The sequence below is a fragment of the Apiospora phragmitis genome (genome assembly GCF_038363925.1).
Source record: "Apiospora phragmitis strain CBS 135458 chromosome Unknown utg000004l:1.0-3135199.0:1.0-3139288.0, whole genome shotgun sequence".
Taxonomy (NCBI): Eukaryota; Fungi; Ascomycota; class Sordariomycetes; order Amphisphaeriales; family Apiosporaceae; genus Apiospora; species Apiospora phragmitis.
Window position 1 is genome coordinate 915,162 of NW_027117402.1, and position 16,525 is coordinate 931,686.

General features: G+C 52.7%; 5 protein-coding genes across 5 annotated transcripts; 2 read left to right on the forward strand and 3 right to left on the reverse strand.

Moving 5' to 3' along the window:
- Positions 1-310: 310 nt before the first annotated feature.
- PG994_003435 (uncharacterized protein) lies at positions 311-1,165 on the reverse strand (the record flags this gene model as incomplete). Its single annotated transcript, XM_066854844.1, has 3 exons — positions 311-519; positions 784-800; positions 966-1,165. 3 exons carry the CDS (start codon positions 1,163-1,165, stop codon positions 311-313), a joined length of 426 nt encoding a protein of 141 aa, XP_066719122.1.
- Positions 1,166-2,004: 839 nt separating this feature from the next.
- PG994_003436 (aryl-alcohol dehydrogenase) lies at positions 2,005-4,490 on the forward strand (the record flags this gene model as incomplete). The annotated part of the gene is made up of 4 exons (XM_066854845.1): positions 2,005-2,223; positions 2,305-3,428; positions 3,449-3,974; positions 4,299-4,490. The coding sequence occupies 4 exons, from the start codon at positions 2,005-2,007 to the stop codon at positions 4,488-4,490; spliced, it is 2,061 nt and encodes a 686-aa protein (XP_066719123.1).
- A 385-nt stretch (positions 4,491-4,875) lies between these two features.
- PG994_003437 (uncharacterized protein) lies at positions 4,876-5,965 on the reverse strand (the record flags this gene model as incomplete). Its single annotated transcript, XM_066854846.1, has 2 exons — positions 4,876-5,615; positions 5,863-5,965. The coding sequence occupies 2 exons, from the start codon at positions 5,963-5,965 to the stop codon at positions 4,876-4,878; spliced, it is 843 nt and encodes a 280-aa protein (XP_066719124.1).
- A 2,882-nt stretch (positions 5,966-8,847) lies between these two features.
- On the forward strand, positions 8,848-11,383 carry PG994_003438 (uncharacterized protein; the record flags this gene model as incomplete). The annotated part of the gene is made up of 8 exons (XM_066854847.1): positions 8,848-8,893; positions 9,174-9,580; positions 9,662-9,807; positions 9,867-9,999; positions 10,065-10,541; positions 10,596-10,916; positions 11,006-11,098; positions 11,147-11,383. 8 exons carry the CDS (start codon positions 8,848-8,850, stop codon positions 11,381-11,383), a joined length of 1,860 nt encoding a protein of 619 aa, XP_066719125.1.
- Positions 11,384-13,992: 2,609 nt separating this feature from the next.
- Positions 13,993-14,259, reverse strand: PG994_003439 (uncharacterized protein; the record flags this gene model as incomplete). The annotated part of the gene is made up of 1 exon (XM_066854848.1): positions 13,993-14,259. One exon carries the CDS (start codon positions 14,257-14,259, stop codon positions 13,993-13,995), a length of 267 nt encoding a protein of 88 aa, XP_066719126.1.
- Between the last annotated feature and the right edge of the window lie 2,266 nt (positions 14,260-16,525).

The following is a 16,525-nucleotide window of genomic DNA, read 5'->3' on the forward strand; positions in this document are numbered from 1 at the left end:
AGAGAAGGGCGTTTGGGGATAAACAAGCTTTCCTTGATTTTCGACTTTTTCCAGCATGAGGGATGAAACGATGATACGTGCGAATGATTTGGAATAGGGCGGCCTTATTGTGGCGTTGGCCCTTGAATATGCAGAGCTCGTTGGGAGAGCTTTGACACCTCTGGCCTAGGGGCGAACGCATGGAAAAAGGCACTTCTTATTCTTGTGAATATTATATACTGTATTTTTTCCGAAGCAAGGTGGCTTAATCGATCATCCTCATGACTGAACCTTTGACTTTACTATATCGTGACACAGTAAAGCTCATTGACTACAGGGCAAGCATGACAGCCACGAGACCCATTACAGCCCTGCATTCTATAATTGTAGGAGCCGCCACAGCTGCCCCGTTCGTGCCTTGAGACGACGTCGTAGTGGAAACTCCTCCTCCAGATCCAGTCGGGGTCGGAGTAGAGAGGGGAGGTACAGCAGTTGCGGCGGTGGGAGCAGCAGTGCTGGCCGTATCGGGGAACCAGGTGGCTGGTGATGGTTCTAGGTCCACTTGTAAAGACGGACGTCAAAGGTGGTTCACCTAGCGTCAAGACGCCCCATTGCATCCGGTCTCCGGCGAAGGTGACCGTTCCAGTCTTGGACATGGGGCCGGACCGTCCCACGGGTGGGGTATTTTCAAAAAGGGGAAACGGTTAGTTAGTATGTAGGGAAGTTGGATCGGCAACCATTTGGTCGGCTCTCGGGCAAAGAGGAAAAAATAGAATAGGGGAGACCGGAGGGGAGGGTCCTTACAATCGGCGGCGATGGAGCTGGAGTAGGAGCAAATTGCGGCCGTGGTGGAATTGATCACGCAGGTTTGGGTGTACAAGCTTGTCTGAATGTCAGTCACGGAAATTCAATACGTAACGAGCCGAGTCTATCTATATGCTTTGGTGTGCGAGGCTTGTGGACTTACAAGGTCCCCGTCAGCGTACCTCCTTGCTTGAGCGTGCTGGGTCCCAGGGCGAAGGTCAAGGACGGGTGGCCGATGATTACGCAGTCCTCCACGGAGAGCGTAGCCGTCGTCGCCGTCGCCGTCGTAGCCGTCATGATGGGGTGCTGCTGCAGCTGCTGCTTGGGCGCACAGAAGAGGGTGTAGGTCGTTTCGTCTCCGGACTGGGAGTGGATTATTCATTGTCAGCCATTGTGGGACACCTCGCTGCTCTGCTTACAATGACTAAAACGGAATTGTCTGACCACGTTTTCGCTTGCTATCTGCTTACCGGCCCGCTTTCGCGACCAATTGATCACGAGGAAGACCGAGAGTGAGAGAGTTCAAGAGATAGTTGGGAATAAGGAGATGAAACCTACGGTAGCAACCACACTCCCCCAGAGCCTAGTCCAATCTTATGAGCTATATTGGGGTTTCCAGACTGTCACGGACGACGATTGAGCCGCTACGCCGGTGGGGTGCAGAACAAAGGGGGATAATGACAGGAGTGGCAGAACCAGGCGGACGAGCCATGATGACGATAATGATGATCGATATACCCCAGACATGGTTGGTGGCTGTTGTCGAGATAGATGAGGGCTAGTTATGGTTTTCCATCGTCGCGGAAAACCTGCAAACATATGTTTAACCTTGAGGTGGCCAGGCAGCCGTGCAGCGCGGACGCTTGCTTGTTTCGGCCAGAATCGACGTCTCAATATGGCATGGGACGGGGTGAACGTGAGCCAAGCCATACCCGGAGGATCTGCCGAACCAATCCCCTCAGATAAAGGATACGGGGCGTAAGCCGACACAAGGGGTTAGTAAGCGCCCGCAAGATGCCCGCAAGATGACCACCCTCTTACTGGACATGATCAGAGAATCGTGGGCATTGATTTACTATTAAAACCCGGGTGCACCAGTCCCCCTTCCTCCCCAACTCTCCTTGGCACTTCAGTGTGCCTACTTCTTCATCGAGAAATATCTCTCTTGTACTGCTCAGGGGACAGGCAGCCTGACTATACCAGTCAGCTCAGTTGGTCAACATGGCGACATCGACGCCGATGTTCGACTACATCGTAGTAGGAGGTGGTACCGCCGGGCTCACCGTAGCCTCTCGCCTGTCGGAGGACGAGGCCGTTCGGGTCCTCGTGATCGAAGCCGGAACCGATCACGGCAGCGACCCGCTCGTGTCTACGCCGGGAGCCGTCGTTCAGCAGTATGGCAACCCGAAATACGACTGGAACTTCCGGTCTGTCCCTCAGGTCAGTAGTTTCATCGCGCGGTTTCCCTGCTAGTTACGATGAAAGTAGAAAGAACTAATGAAGGAGGTTCCTATTTGCCAGGAAGCCCTCCATGGCCGCTCCATCAACCAAGCGCGAGGCCGCGGCCTGGGCGGCAGCTCCAGCCTGAACTTCATGATGTGGCTGCACCCCTCACGGGCCAGCCTGGATGCGTGGGCGGCGCTCGGCAACCCGGGCTGGGCCTACGACGACCTGGCGCCGTACCTCCGGAAGGCGTGCACCGTCCACCCGCCCTCGGCGGCGGCCACGGAGATGGCGGCGCTCGGCAGCCCCTACGACTTCAGTAGGGACGGCGCGGGGGGCCGCGCCGGCAACGTCCAGGTCTCCTTTTCCGAGGGCTACTCGGAGTCGTTCAATAAAGCGTGGATGGAGACGTTTGCGAACCTCGGCCATAGGCTGACCGCGGATCCGCGCTCTGGCAAGGCTATCGGCGCGTTCCAGAGCCCGGCTAGTATCGATCCGAAGGACCATACGAGGAGCAGCGCGGCTAAGGCATACCTGGGTCCCGACGTTCGCCAGAGGTCCAACCTGACCGTCATGACGGACACCACGGTAAAGCGCATCATTTTTGAGAGGGATGCCGCAAACGCCGACTCGGTCCTTGCTAAAGGGGTCGTCGTCGTGCAAGCCAAGGATAGCAGAGAAGAAGATGAAGAAGAAGAGACCACCATCACGGTCAAGTCCGAGGTCATTCTAGGCGCCGGCGCTCTGCAGTCTCCCCAGCTCCTGGAGCTCTCGGGCATTGGCGGGCGAGGCGTACTGGAAAGCCACGGCATCGAAGTCCTCGTCGACAACGCGGGCGTGGGTGAGCGTCTGCAGGACCACGCCCTCGTCCCCCAGAGCTTCGAGGTCAGCGATGGCACCCCGTCGGGCGATGTACTTCGGGATCCGGCGGTGCAGGACGCGCTCGCGGAGCTCTACCGCACGACCAACGGCGGCGGTCCCATGGGCCAAAGCAACATCGCCACGGCTTACATGCCCCTGGTCGATGCGAAGGGGGTCCTCATGTCCGCCGCCGAGAAGAAGGCGCTGCTGGATGCGCAACTCGGAACGAAGACGTCCGAGGAAGAAGAAAATGCGAAAGAGGAGTACCGGGTCCTCCGCTCCTTCATCGAGCCGCAGGACGAGCCGACGGCCCAGTACCTGCTCTTCCGGGGCAGATCACGGTGCCCCCGCACCCCGACAGCATGGCCACGATCGTGGTCCCGAGCGAGCCCCAGAACTTCGCGACCATCCTGACGTGCCTCAACCACCCGGCCTCGCGCGGCTCGGTCCACATCGTCTCGCCCGACGTGCGGGTCCAGCCCCGGTTTGACCCCCGGTACATGAGCCACCCGCTCGACCTCGAGATCCTGGCGCGGCACGTGCAGTTCGTCGAGCGCATCGCCGCGACCGAGCCGCTCCGGTCCTCGCTCAAGGGGACCGACGACGGCGGGGTCCGGCTGCCGCCCGGCCTGAGGGGCGACACGCTCGAGAACGCCAAGGAGATCGTCCGGAGGCGCCAGTTCTCCATCTACCACGTCACCGGGAGCTGCGCCATGCTGCCCCGGGAGCGGGGCGGCGTGGTGGACCGCGAGCTGCGCGTCTACGGGACCAGTAACGTCCGCGTCGTGGACGCGAGCGTCTTTCCGCTGCAGACGCTGGGCAACACGCAGTCGATGGTGTACGCCGTTGCGGAGAGGGCAGCGGATATCATCAAGAACGCCGCCCGAGTAGAATGATGGTGATTCACTCTCCCTTTTCCATCTTTGGGTGTATCTTCATGTCCTTCCGTTTGCCCAGATTAACTGTTCATCTCGTACGTAGTCTGGAGGTTCAGAAGGCTCCCTGTAGAAGACAGCGTATAAGGATAGAGACGAGTACTTTCGATGACGTACTAAAATCGCATCATGAAAATACTTTATTGCTATTGAACTTGATTAATTTCCCGTCATTCTGCTTTTGCCATTGTAGGAGGATAACATTGCAAGCAGCAACCTGCTTCCACCCGCATGCTTTGACGAGTACTCGCCACCATCAACTTCCTTATCCCTTAGAACCAATCGGGCTGCGACGCCAACGTTTCGTACCGGGAGTCGGCCATCCGGGACAAGGAAAAGTACGCCCACTGGCAATACCGATCGTCGCTCGCCGCCGAGAGCTTCGACAAGGCGGGGCCGTCTACCTTCAGGCAGTGGTGGTACGACCGACGGAACATGGAGCGGTGGTGGGATTCTTGCTTCTGGTGATTGGTGTGTTCCTGGCCATCGTGTTCGGTCTGATCCAATCAGTCACAGGAATTCTGCAAGTGCTCAAATATTGAACGGGGGTTCATTGTTTGGGCCCCCACGCCGGAGTTTTTGTACATATTTCTAGATTTCGCCAGGGTGTTGATACCAAATTAACGCCATATCTATGAATGCCATGAAATGAAACGATTCCAACTCCAGTTCGCTTGTTGAGAACGGAAGACTCAGATGGCATGGCCAACAATTCTTCGATGCTGCTATAGCCCGAACCCCGTCTATCATAGGAACATGAGGCGTAAACACATACCACTCAGCTATTTCTAGCTAATGGCGCGCATGGTCATCTCCACCACAGCGAATGTACCTGCACTCACAGGCATGGCCCTCAGCAGGGTCGGGCAAGTCCCTTCCAGAACCCGCGCATGCCCTCAGCCCTCCACGTCTGCGCGAAGCAGTCGCGCATCGTCTTGTACTTCTGGTCCTTGCCGAAGCCGTCCGTCTGCATCTTGCTCTTGATGACGTCAAAGGGGTAGCTGCCCAACCAGAGGGCCTCGCCAGCCAGACCGCCGTACCAGGCGACCATGTAGCTGGGAACCTCCTTGCGGTCGATGTTGTTGCGCGCCGCGTGCGCGTTCATCATCCACTCGAAGGACATGAACCACATGCCGTAGGCCTGGGCCTCGCGCATCAGCGTCACGGCCTCACCGCGGTACAGGCCGCCCAGCACGCCCTGGTGCGCCGACAGCTTGCGCACGCAGTCCAGGGGGCCAGAATACAGGCGGCCCTCGCCGTGCGGCTGCGTCTGCAGCCGGATACGCACATGCTCGATGGGTCCCGAGATGGCCGAGTTGGCGAGACCCGCGAACGCACCAGCCGCGTAGTATTGCGTGTAGCTAAGATCTTTCTTCCCGGCGGCCTCATTGGCGGTCTCGAAGTATCGCTTCGCGGCGCCAAAGGCACCAAATTGGATCGACACGCACGCGCCAATGCCAATGAGTGGCGTCAACGTTCCCTTGTAGAAGGCGCGGGGACCTTCGCGCGTGTAGATGGAAGTCGCAGCGTCGAGGGCGTTTTTGTATTGTGTGGTGGTTTGCAAGCGAACCTTGACGATATCGAATGGTTGGCCTGAGGAATGATGGATTAGTCCAGGGTTCGTAAGTTTCGTCACAACGTAAATAAGAACCAAGGCATTGGCATAAACTCAGATGCTAGAGTCCTGCGGTCTTGCGCGAAACCTTTCGATTGCAGGGGGGCTTGCTTCCGAGTGGTGTCGCACAGGACTCCCAGCCCAAGAGCAATCCCCAGATGGCAAGCGACACGAGCTGTCGAAGTCGTATTTTCTCCCAATTGACGCACAACATGGATCACTAACCTATGAGGACTTGCGCGACACCTCCTGTAGCCCCAGCGAACAGGTCCTTGGCCGTATCGAGCGAGCCGCCTCTCTCTTCCACATCGGCAGCTGCGTCCGCCATCGTGCCTGCCCCGCTCTCACTTATCGTCGGCCGCGGTTGGTCTAAGAAGCAATTGGCCGGTAGACTGGATATCGTATTCTCTTTTCTGTGGTTTGCTGGGCGAGATCAAAGGCAGATTCGATTGAGGGCAAGGCCAAGGGAGTTCGCTGGATCTTGGGCGGCAGGTGTCGAGAAAGGTGTGTGTGTGCTTTCACCGTAGTCGTATCTAAATTTAGGCGCCGATGTAGGAGAATTATTAATTGGCCGTGTCAAATGCTTATCAGTGAAATTTTGGTGGGGCTTCTAGGAATCTAGGCGCATGCAGGCCTGAAGTCAGATGACGTGCTTGCTTGCGGGAGTTGCTATTCTACCAAGCGCAACCCCACCATCTTTAAGCCAACAACAACACTACGACTACCTGTATGTAAGCACCATGCCTCTTCTGCATCACTTATTGCTCAAGTGGTGACAGTCAAGCAGTCACTAACGACTGCACAGTTCTAATCCTTCGTCTTGAGTGTCAATATAACTTACCGTATTGGGCAACACCCTGTGTGGCTAGCCTCAGGTCTCCGTCTGAAGTGAGGCTGCAGCCCCTGAATCCTGATATTCCTTCTTTCGCTATCAACGGAATTCAACGCTGGCTACCTGTCGCTCACCTGATACTGATACCCTTATTCTCTATGTAACGCCTACGCACACTGTCTCGATCTCTATATGTGCTGCTGCTGAATCGAATAAGGCGATAGGGGTCAGATATGTCGTCACTTGCATCCCACACTCAACCAATGAGTGACAGCCTTTTCTCTGGAAATGCAGTGGCATACTTGCTTCACCTCATGTGAGGCTACAGCTCGAAGCCAGCTTTCTGCCCAACATAAGCGGTGTTTAATGCCACTTCTCAAGGTTCCATCTCAGCCCAAATCTGATAGCTGACCCTTCGTCATAGCCAACCTCGCGCAGTATTGACTGGATAGCCTTGTGAGTGCCCAGCAATTCCGGGCGGAGATCTACGAAGATTTTCACGCTCCGCCCAAGACCAACTTGCTTCTAACGATTCGTCACAGCTGACATGAAGCACATACGACAATATATTGTTCCAGGACGGGGTGTCTATCACCCCACTGGCCGAAGTCTGGCTAGCTTAGAATATTCACCGGTTGCAGGGAATCTAAATCGCACTGCCCCCCTTGACTGCCGATAGCATTGAGTCCAGAATGAGAGCCATCTATTTACTTCTGTAAAATATCTTGGTGAAGCCCTCGCCAGGCGTGTGGAGCTTTACGACGGATCCTATGGCGGTTTTCTTGAATCGAGAGCGTACCCGATTGGGATTTCAGTCCTGGAGCTGCAAGTGCAGTAAGCCCTACTCTTGGGGCCTTTACTTGCCGAGTAATCGTCCGGGCATTGGCGGGCATTTGATGAGAACCCCTCGTGATGCCCGGGTGAGCAACAGGAAAGGGGGGGTGGGCGTATGCCCCTTCGAACGGTTCAATCCTGACGCAGGGCAGACTAGCTTTTCCCCCTCTCTCTTCTTCTGTATTGGCCGCTTCTTTCTCTCTCTCTTTCTCTTTTTCATTCTTTTTTTCATTACAACTTTGTTCCAAATATTAAGATGTGCTACCATATGGTGATGTACGACCATGGTACGTGGATCGCCCTGATTTGGTCAAGGGCCCAAGATTTGACTTCTGACCAGGCAAAAAGATACTGGATTGCAGTTGGACTTTTCACCCTGGCCAACTAGCTGCTATATCAGCATGTCAAAGATGCTTCCCGTGTGTCGAACTGCTGCCGAATGCAACCTTCTTTGTACGCCTTTGGGTGCCGTTATTGCTCGCTTGCTTTCAGATTGATAGGCAGTATCTGTTGGGCTGCCCCGCTGCAGGGTCCTTCCTCTGGGCGTTGGTTGATCGCACAATCCCGTAGGGATCGGGATACTTGCCCAGTTTGTTTGAAGGTCTCGGAGCCTCATTATCGGCATATTTCGGAATGTTGCGTTCATCCTTGCAGCGTCCTTTCCCTGAACGGTAGCCTTGGCCACCTTGTTGGGTGCCAACGGACCAAAGGAACTTATTTCTGCCTTGGCTTCTCCTGGCGGTGTGTTCGGTATTGTATGTTCTCTAGCAGATACTTTCCCAGCCCATGTCCATAGTATCTTGAACTCTTCGGTTGTCTCGAACCCACCAACTTACACGATTGGCTCCGAATAGATCGCGTGCATACACATATGCACAAGCGCGCCGAGCCCGAATGCTCGGGACGCTCTGAGCATGGTAGCGTAGGATACTGATTTCCCTTCTCATAGTTCGAGTATGCCCTCCATGGCTAATGATCCATCTCCATGCGCGACCACCCACTCGTAGGACGGCACTTACAGTAAAGCTGCTGCATATGCACATGTTGAGTCCACTGACATAGTTTTGGGTTCAATCGGCAGTGCCCCTCATGTTGTGCGATGAAGCATGATATCCCAATCCTCTGATGTAGCCCCCGGGTCGTCGATGTATGTTCATATGCTAATATGCATGCAAGGCGCTATTGGTCGCGATGTTTTCCTGTGTATAGTAGTGATAGGCATCGTGGTGTATTGCTTGGTGCTTTGTCTCGTGGTGCATTTGAATAGGAGAGTGCAATGGGCGCAATACACCTTGGGCGCTGGCGTGCATCTCGGGCTCCGTGCCGAAATTTAGAAGACATCCATACGCCATTCTCGCCGGTTCATGAGCTTCGCACTCCCTCTATTATGGCCCTAGCAAGTCTACATGTTCTTTTTTCATACTTCATGTGTGAAGGTTGGGTCTCGATGAAGCCCGAAGTTGTGTCTAGTGATCTTGTCACCGGACCGTATTTAACGAGGGAGTCCAATCAAGACATGATCCAAGATACCACAGCAGCTTACGATGCAAGCCGGTCCGGTCCTTCGGTATCGCATGTGGCATATGACTGGTCCGTAGGTTATTTCAACGTTTCCTTAGCGATTCATCGATGGCCAGGCTGATTAAAGCCGTCTTCAGCTTCACTCGAAGATCAAATACAATGATGCCACGCATTTGTAAAACAGTCATGGATGATCTAACTCGGGCCATCTTCGGGATGAGGCTCGTATGGTAAACTCAGGAGGTTCATTGCTTGCTATAAGACCTAGTAGCAGAGATATCATTTCCCTAGACGCAATTACTCCTTTCTAATGTCATGGATTCTCCAGCGAGTATTAACTCTACCTAAGGGGAACTCATTGGCTACCTGTGCTTTGGCGATACGGCCAGCGTGCCACCAATGTTCGAGGGTACCTCCGATGAGCCTGATCTCCACGAATGGTTTGCGGTGTTCGATGGATTCAAGGAACCCCTCCAGGGAGAAAACGAATTCTACCTGGATCCATTGTCTGAAATCAACCCTGAAACAGATGACATAACCTTGTTTACTGATGCAGGGGACCCTAATCAGATGCCAAACGAAGAAGCTGATACGATCGTTGGCTTCTGTCGCTTCGTCAACTCGACTGAATCATTCGAAAGAACGGCACAGGAGAGACTTGTTGCTATCGTACACGACTTTGACTCGACCGGAAGATCCAGGGAACCGCGCTCTCCATTGACAGCTCCACAACTGCACGATGTCCTCTCGAAGCCTGTAAGACCAGAGACCATGTTCACCTGCTTCAAAATTTGGGTTTTCTAATTACGGTAACTAATGTGGCGTAATATTATATAGCGGTTTAAAATCGAAACCCATGCCATGAGCACTGCGATCCATTTTAATACCTCAAAGCGCAAACGGCAGCTCGCCCTGAATGGGCTCGCGAGAGACGGCAGCAAAGCCTCCACAGAGGACATCCCAGACGCTGAAAGACGATTGGTGTAAGTTCCTCAAGGAAGAAGTAGAAGAATCAGGAAGCCAGCTCCTAACACGTTTGCAGTTTCATTATTAATCTAGACGCATGGGCAGTTTGGGCCCTTGCTGCGACCGTGTCGCCTATCCAAGCCATGCCACTTCGATCATTCATATCTGACCATATCACATTCAAGGCGTCACTTGATATGGATATACCTGTGAGACAAACATAGGCCGCACAGTATCATGGTTAACACAGCACGCCCGCTAACATCTTGTCCAGGCAGATGGGCCACTCACTTTTGCAATGTCGTTCCATTTACCTATTTACGCACTCAGAGATGCTTCCAAGGGCGCGAGGTTTTCTGACAAAAGAGGACTAAGGAGGTTTGAGGATATCGGATTCCTGAGAGGCTCCTCCCAAACTGGCATAGGTTCTTCCTTGCCATGTGAGCGCATATATCAGGCAAAGCTATCTTGTCTTGTCACAGGCCACGACACTCGCGTCTGGTCTGCGTACATCTTCCTCGACAACTACAACGACTACGAGGAGAGTGAAATTGAAGAAGACTACGATCCAGAAAAGGAAGCGCTGGACAAGGCATGCGTTACGTCAGACCCATTCAGAGGAAAGTCCCTTGCCTCGTCGCAAATCACCCCGCGAGAATCGTTCCTGAGGGTACTCGAGGCGCTCAGTACCCAAGCTAGGAAGGAATGGTGTAACACGGTAACCCAAATTTTGTCAATGATTTACAATACAGTAGGTGGCTCTGTATCCCAAGGCCGACTTAAGATGGCTAACCATGTGCCCCAGAGATCTTTCTACGTAAAGGGCCTCTATGACCATGGGAAGGAGGGACGTGTCAGACGACAGAATTATGCCCGCTGGATCAGTCTCGCCACACAACTGCTCGCGACGTTGAGGCGGAGCCTTGATGATTGTACCAGCGCTTGGGCATCCTTCTCCGCCCCTGGAGGTGACCTCGGTTATTTCCACAAGCCAGGGCAGCACTGGGACATGAAAGAAAGAAACAAGCGTCGACTGAACGCCATTGAGAAAAACTTCAAGCTTATGTCTACTATGCTACGAAAGCTGAATATAGCCATTGGTGAGCTGATGGATACCACGAATGAGGTAAGGGACACATCGACAATACCATGCTCGCGAAGAATTCGGCTTTGATATTTTATCATTGGGCAAACGTCGGCTAACTTTGCAAAAAGCTCGCTCACCATCTCCCATTCGAAAGCAACCAGATGGCGATTCTTCAGTCAGAAACGGCAAAAGATGTCAAGATCCTGACCTGGGTGACATTCGTATGTGTCTCGCTTTCCACCGATGGCTTACATGCTAACAGCTCCAAGCACTCGCTTCCATTTACTCTTGTAGCAGCGTTCATGAGTGCAAGAGTGGAACTCCTGCCTTGGCCGGAAAAACTCGCAACGCCTATCGTGGGTTTCTTGGTAATCGAAGCTGTCATATGGATCGTGTTGGACATGTTTGCAAGTGGACGCTATATGGCCATGGTAAAACACGCCGTCATAGCCTTGTATGACCGTGGCAGTCATCCTACACCCCCAAAGGCGACGGCGGGGCGGTAATGCAGGCATAGGCTTATAATTTGTTGATCTGGGCGGGTTCAATTCTCTACCATTCAGAATAGTGTTCCCGTCACGGGGCAGTGAGAAGTTGGAAGTGTCCTTCGCAGTTATACTAAGTTTCGATAGTTGGTACGCCTACGGCGCCTGTAGCGATTTTGATCTTGAAGGTCTCACGAGAACCCTCCAACTGTCTATATCCTAGAAGACTGACGGACTTCGTACCATAACCTTTTGCGTCGGGCAATAAACGCATCGAGTATGCCCACAATTGGTGCAATCTTCGGTCGTCAGCTTATACCCCCCACAACCGCAATCATGGCATTGCCATCGCCAAGTATAGCGGGCTCGGCGCGGAGGCTACATCAAACTTGTCAGTCTTTGTGGATCTCATGATAGTACACCACCCACTATATGTTTGTCTTCTTTCAGTACCGAGGCCGTCGCGTCTTCAGGGGCAAGGCTCCTAGTGTCTTTGCCGAGGGATGGTGCGCCGGGGTAGTCTTCGAAGCTGGAGAAGCGACGAACGGTCTCCTTAAATCCTTGTACTTCATTGTCTATCCTGATATTGTTTGCTGATACCGGTCGCGAATTGAATCCTGGCGCGTTATCGCTGGTCTTCGAGTGGGTCCTTGAGGGACTGGGGTTATCTAAAAAATTGCTTGGTCCCGGCTCCAGGTATATCATCAAACGGTAGAGGTCAATGTCGTGAAACTTGGTATGGGTTGAGGTGAGCTGCTGAAGTCAAATTTCTGATGGTTTTCCAGGAGACCTGAGTAGCTAGATTGTCTGATAGATTGGCATCTCAGACTATTAAATAGCTTCAGCTATCTTCATCCCTACCACCCTGGTTTTTACCTACTCTTGTGGCCCGTTCCCCAAACAAGACAATCAAAATGAGAAGCTGTGTGCTGTCAAAACATTGTCGTAAGCCTAATGTGCATGTTAGTAACGGAATCATACATCATCTATCTCACATGTGCAGGCGTATGCAGCGTGGTAGTATCACCGAAACGGTTCCCTCTGTAATCACCCATTGCGAGCAAACAGATCTCGAAAAGCTGTACGGGCCACCTAGGATAGTTAGGGGCTAAGGACAGATTTGACATAGTAGGATGTAGTGGGATGTAGAAGGACATAGGACGTCTTGATAGTTGTGTACGTGTTGCATGCTCTTTCTTCTAGCTGTTTCAGTTAGCGAGCCAACGAAGGTGGATACATAGCCCTTGACTGATATACAAGTATAATTGTGTATCTAGTTGCCTTGAGTATGGTGACTAGTCTACCGCCCATGTAGCCTGTATGCTAAGAAATGTCGTCTAGTCTCTAAGAGCTAGGCCATACCTGCCTTCTTAGGCCCTAACGCCAACACTATATCCATTGCATCGTAGCCATAGGGAGACCTAATAGTATCGAAGTCTAGATATATCTAAAGATCTTCGTAGGGACCAGTCCTCTTGAGGACATTTGGGTTGGATTCTAGAAAGATTCTCCAGGCCTAACGGCGACCAGGTTTATACTGTTAAAATAAGTCGCTTGGCATGGCCATCGTAGACCGTATTATTAGCCGTGGATAACGCTGCGTAGAGGTTAACTGAAGACACACCATGCGGCCTCCTGCCAGCAGTCTCGTTGCCTCCGCACAAAGCAATGAGTGGTGCTCGCCCCTATCACATCCACGATAAGATGATCGCAGAAAATTTTGCCAGGATGTGGTTCATCTATGCGAGGAGCCACGCATGTACCACGCGGCGTGGCGGGTTATGATTACTGGTCCTGGTTATTTAAACCGCAAGCATTAACCCGAGTTTCCTGGTCAATAGCAAACAAAGCTGTGATTACGAATTCGACTCGCTATTCAGCTCAAGCGCCTTCGTGCCATGTACCAGCAGGCTATAGTTATTGACAGGGGTAATTATTCGCCCAGGACTGAGAGCTGGCATGGTCGCCGATGGAGACTGCTCGATTTAGTCAGATAGAGCGAGTACGTGATCGCATCTGTTTTATATTTGAAAGTAGACTTGTTGAATCCCCATGGTACCTTCATTGCGTAGAATGGTAAGCTGGTTGAAACTGCTATTTGGCCGCAAAGCTCAGCTTAAGAGATGGGAAAGGGGGCTGCATGCAGGGGGAGAAAAAAGTAAAAGGAAAAGCAAGGATAAAAAAGAAGAGACACAAGACTTCGCTGCGACTGCTCACCAAATGTATCTATCTAACATTGTCCGGTCCCAGCCCCAACCCCGACCACCACCTCAAGAGATGCAGAGTATCCGCCTCCGTAGGCTTGCTATATATGTATATCACCACAAACTCTTCATCCTACTCTTCCCTGGCCTGGGTATCGTGTCCCAGCCTGTTGAGATTTAAAACCCCACGTGGGAATCTTATTATCCTGCATCAGTGCCACTACATCATCATACGCGACCTGCCACACTGGCCTCGTCCAGAGAGGATAGGTGGTTGAGCCGTAGGCTCAGCGACTCTTTCGGCGATGCGCCGCCATTCATGGTCTTGCTGTCCTACCCCAGCTGTGCACGCAGGAGCCGTCACTGAAGACGAAGGCGCCGAGAACATCCGTTGTGGCCTTGTTAACTACCTCCCACTTCTTGGTCCTACCGAACGGCGCACGTGATCGACTTCTCTAAGCACGCTACACGTCCGCCGCCGTGCAGCGTAATAGCCTTCTTCGCCAATGGCCGGCGCGATCCGGACATCTTCGTCTTGCTCGTCGGCGGCTCGTGTCCGTTTCCTCGGCCCCTCACACTACTATTAGCGGCGGGTCCTTCCGTGGCAACCCAAACGACGTGGACAGCGATAGTGCCGCCGCCCCACCTGGTCTTTTTCATGTCCTCCTCGTATCGGTTTGGATCGCCATACATATCAAGTGGTTCTTGTCGGCCGTGTTATGCATGTTTTCGGTCCGTATACGGGGATGCTCGAGTTCTGCTCGTTGACCGTTATGCCGTCCGCCTATCACCTAATTGCGCTGCTGCGGGGCGACTCTTGTCCGTAGTGGTGTTAAGGGGTTTAGCGTTGTGGCGGTATCGTAACCTCACTCATGTCGCGACGACATTGCCCGGTAGGACCAATGAGAGTATAGGAGTTCCCGATCTGGGTGTGAAATTGGGAGATTCTCCAGGAATAGAAGTTGTCCAAAGTAAGCGCGTGCTATGCTGCCAGATTTACTCAAGCAATGCGGCTGAATGTGTTTCTTTTGTTCGCACTTGGGGTATCACCACCGAGGGGCGAGCACTGGATGCAAGGGTTCTGCAGGTACTTAGCGAGGCAGATGGAGTGACCCATTGGGCGGGATGTACCGCCCGCCGTGGTGCGGGGGGTAGTCAGGATTGAATTCATCAAATTCCTTTTCGGTTTTTGAAACTACAGACCTAGGTTACACGGTCGTTGGCATCTGTAGTTTGCCGCAAAAGAGTGGCACGCAATCACCGTGGCCTACTTCCACCGAGGCGCTTGGAACGCAATATCTTAGACACTTGACACCGATGTCCAGTCATCAAGTGTAGCAAAGCGGTGACGATCATGTATTGCACGATGCTAACTATCGATATGAGCCTAGGCCAGGTCCCAAAAGCATTGCAAATGTAACTCCTCGATTGAAGCAAGATTATCATTATCATTTCTCCGGAGGCCATCGAGGTTTATTTGTCAAGCATCGTGTGGTCAATTAATAAGTTTTCCGCCCTCGATTTATAACTCGCACTTTTGAGAGCAGGTTCATGCTCATGCTATCAGACAATGCTTATCAGACACCGCTATCGTAGTAAGTCAGATAGTGCAATGTGGGAAAAAACGGAAGACGTGCGAACTGAATAGGGGCCAATCTGGAAGTTCGACGTCGGAGTCCGAGCTGCGTGTTCAATATGTTCGCTGATGTGCAGGCAGAGGCAATACTTCCGATTAGGACAAATCGGAGTTCACTACTCAAGAAATCCTCTTCAGAGGATATGGAAGCAGTGCCAATAGTCTTACAAGTGAACCAGTCCTTGCCTATCGACATCTGCAATGCAGACGCGAGGGCTAGATCGTAAATCAAGCAATTGACAAGGGCACCAGTACGCCATTCGCATGGGCGTGAATCACCCGGAGCACCCGTAGGACATTGCAGTACCTTAAGTAGTTTGCGTACTTTCGTTCCGACTGATCTAAGACCAAACGCACTGGACGTATCGATAAGCGACAGCGACTCTGCCTGCATTCGCAACCGGATATTTGGCTCCGGCAATATGGGGCGGATACCTTCTCGCGGAGGGTGTTCCCGCACCAATCATCGTAGGGACAGGGACTGGACGTTGCAATTGGAGGAATTCCAAAGAATCGCATCCCAAATTCCCCAACATAGCTCGTCGTCGTCGCTCATTCTCCTCGTCATCGAACCTTTGGATCAAGGGTACACATCCGTTGCAGTACTGCTGTCAGCAACATATACCTACTCCACGCCACGAGATCTTAGCTAGATCTTCGCGGTAGTACTGTTTAGCGCCAATAGAAGGATCTTCGCGTGGGAACAGTGAGGGGGGTTCTTGCTATCAAATCAATTTAGGTGGAGCAACGTAAGACAAAAATACCGTGCCCAATAACGGTCCTGAACCTACTGCGCACTGCGTGCAATCGGACGTTGGTGCGGGGCAAAGATTCTGCTCAGCGACCAACCAGCCTTCCCATGGAGTGCGAATAGAGGGCGTATGGAAATGGATTTTGCAAGTGCGGTGTCCTATAGTTGGCCAGACCACACACCAAACTGATGTGGACGGTCACTCGGTATGGAATAGTCAAATACTCGTTGGAGGTAGCTCCCGACAACCTGTCAGCTTGCCAATCCACACCAAGCAAACCGAAATTCGTATCGTGTGATTCGACGGGCAGCCAGAGGTAACAGCGGCCTGTCGATCGTAACCACTCAAGCGGGATGGTGCGGGCCGAACTCAGGGTCTCAATGCGCCCTCTCTAACCGCCCCTGCAGTATCGGAGAATGGAAAAGCGCATCCAATAGACCGGTGTTTCCCATCTGAATTCCGATTTCAACATATCGTGCTCTGACAGCTGCAGGGGCGGGAGTGGCGAATTCTCGTGGTGGGTAAAGAGTACTGACCATTGAAGATGGGACAAAATGGGAATTCATGGGAA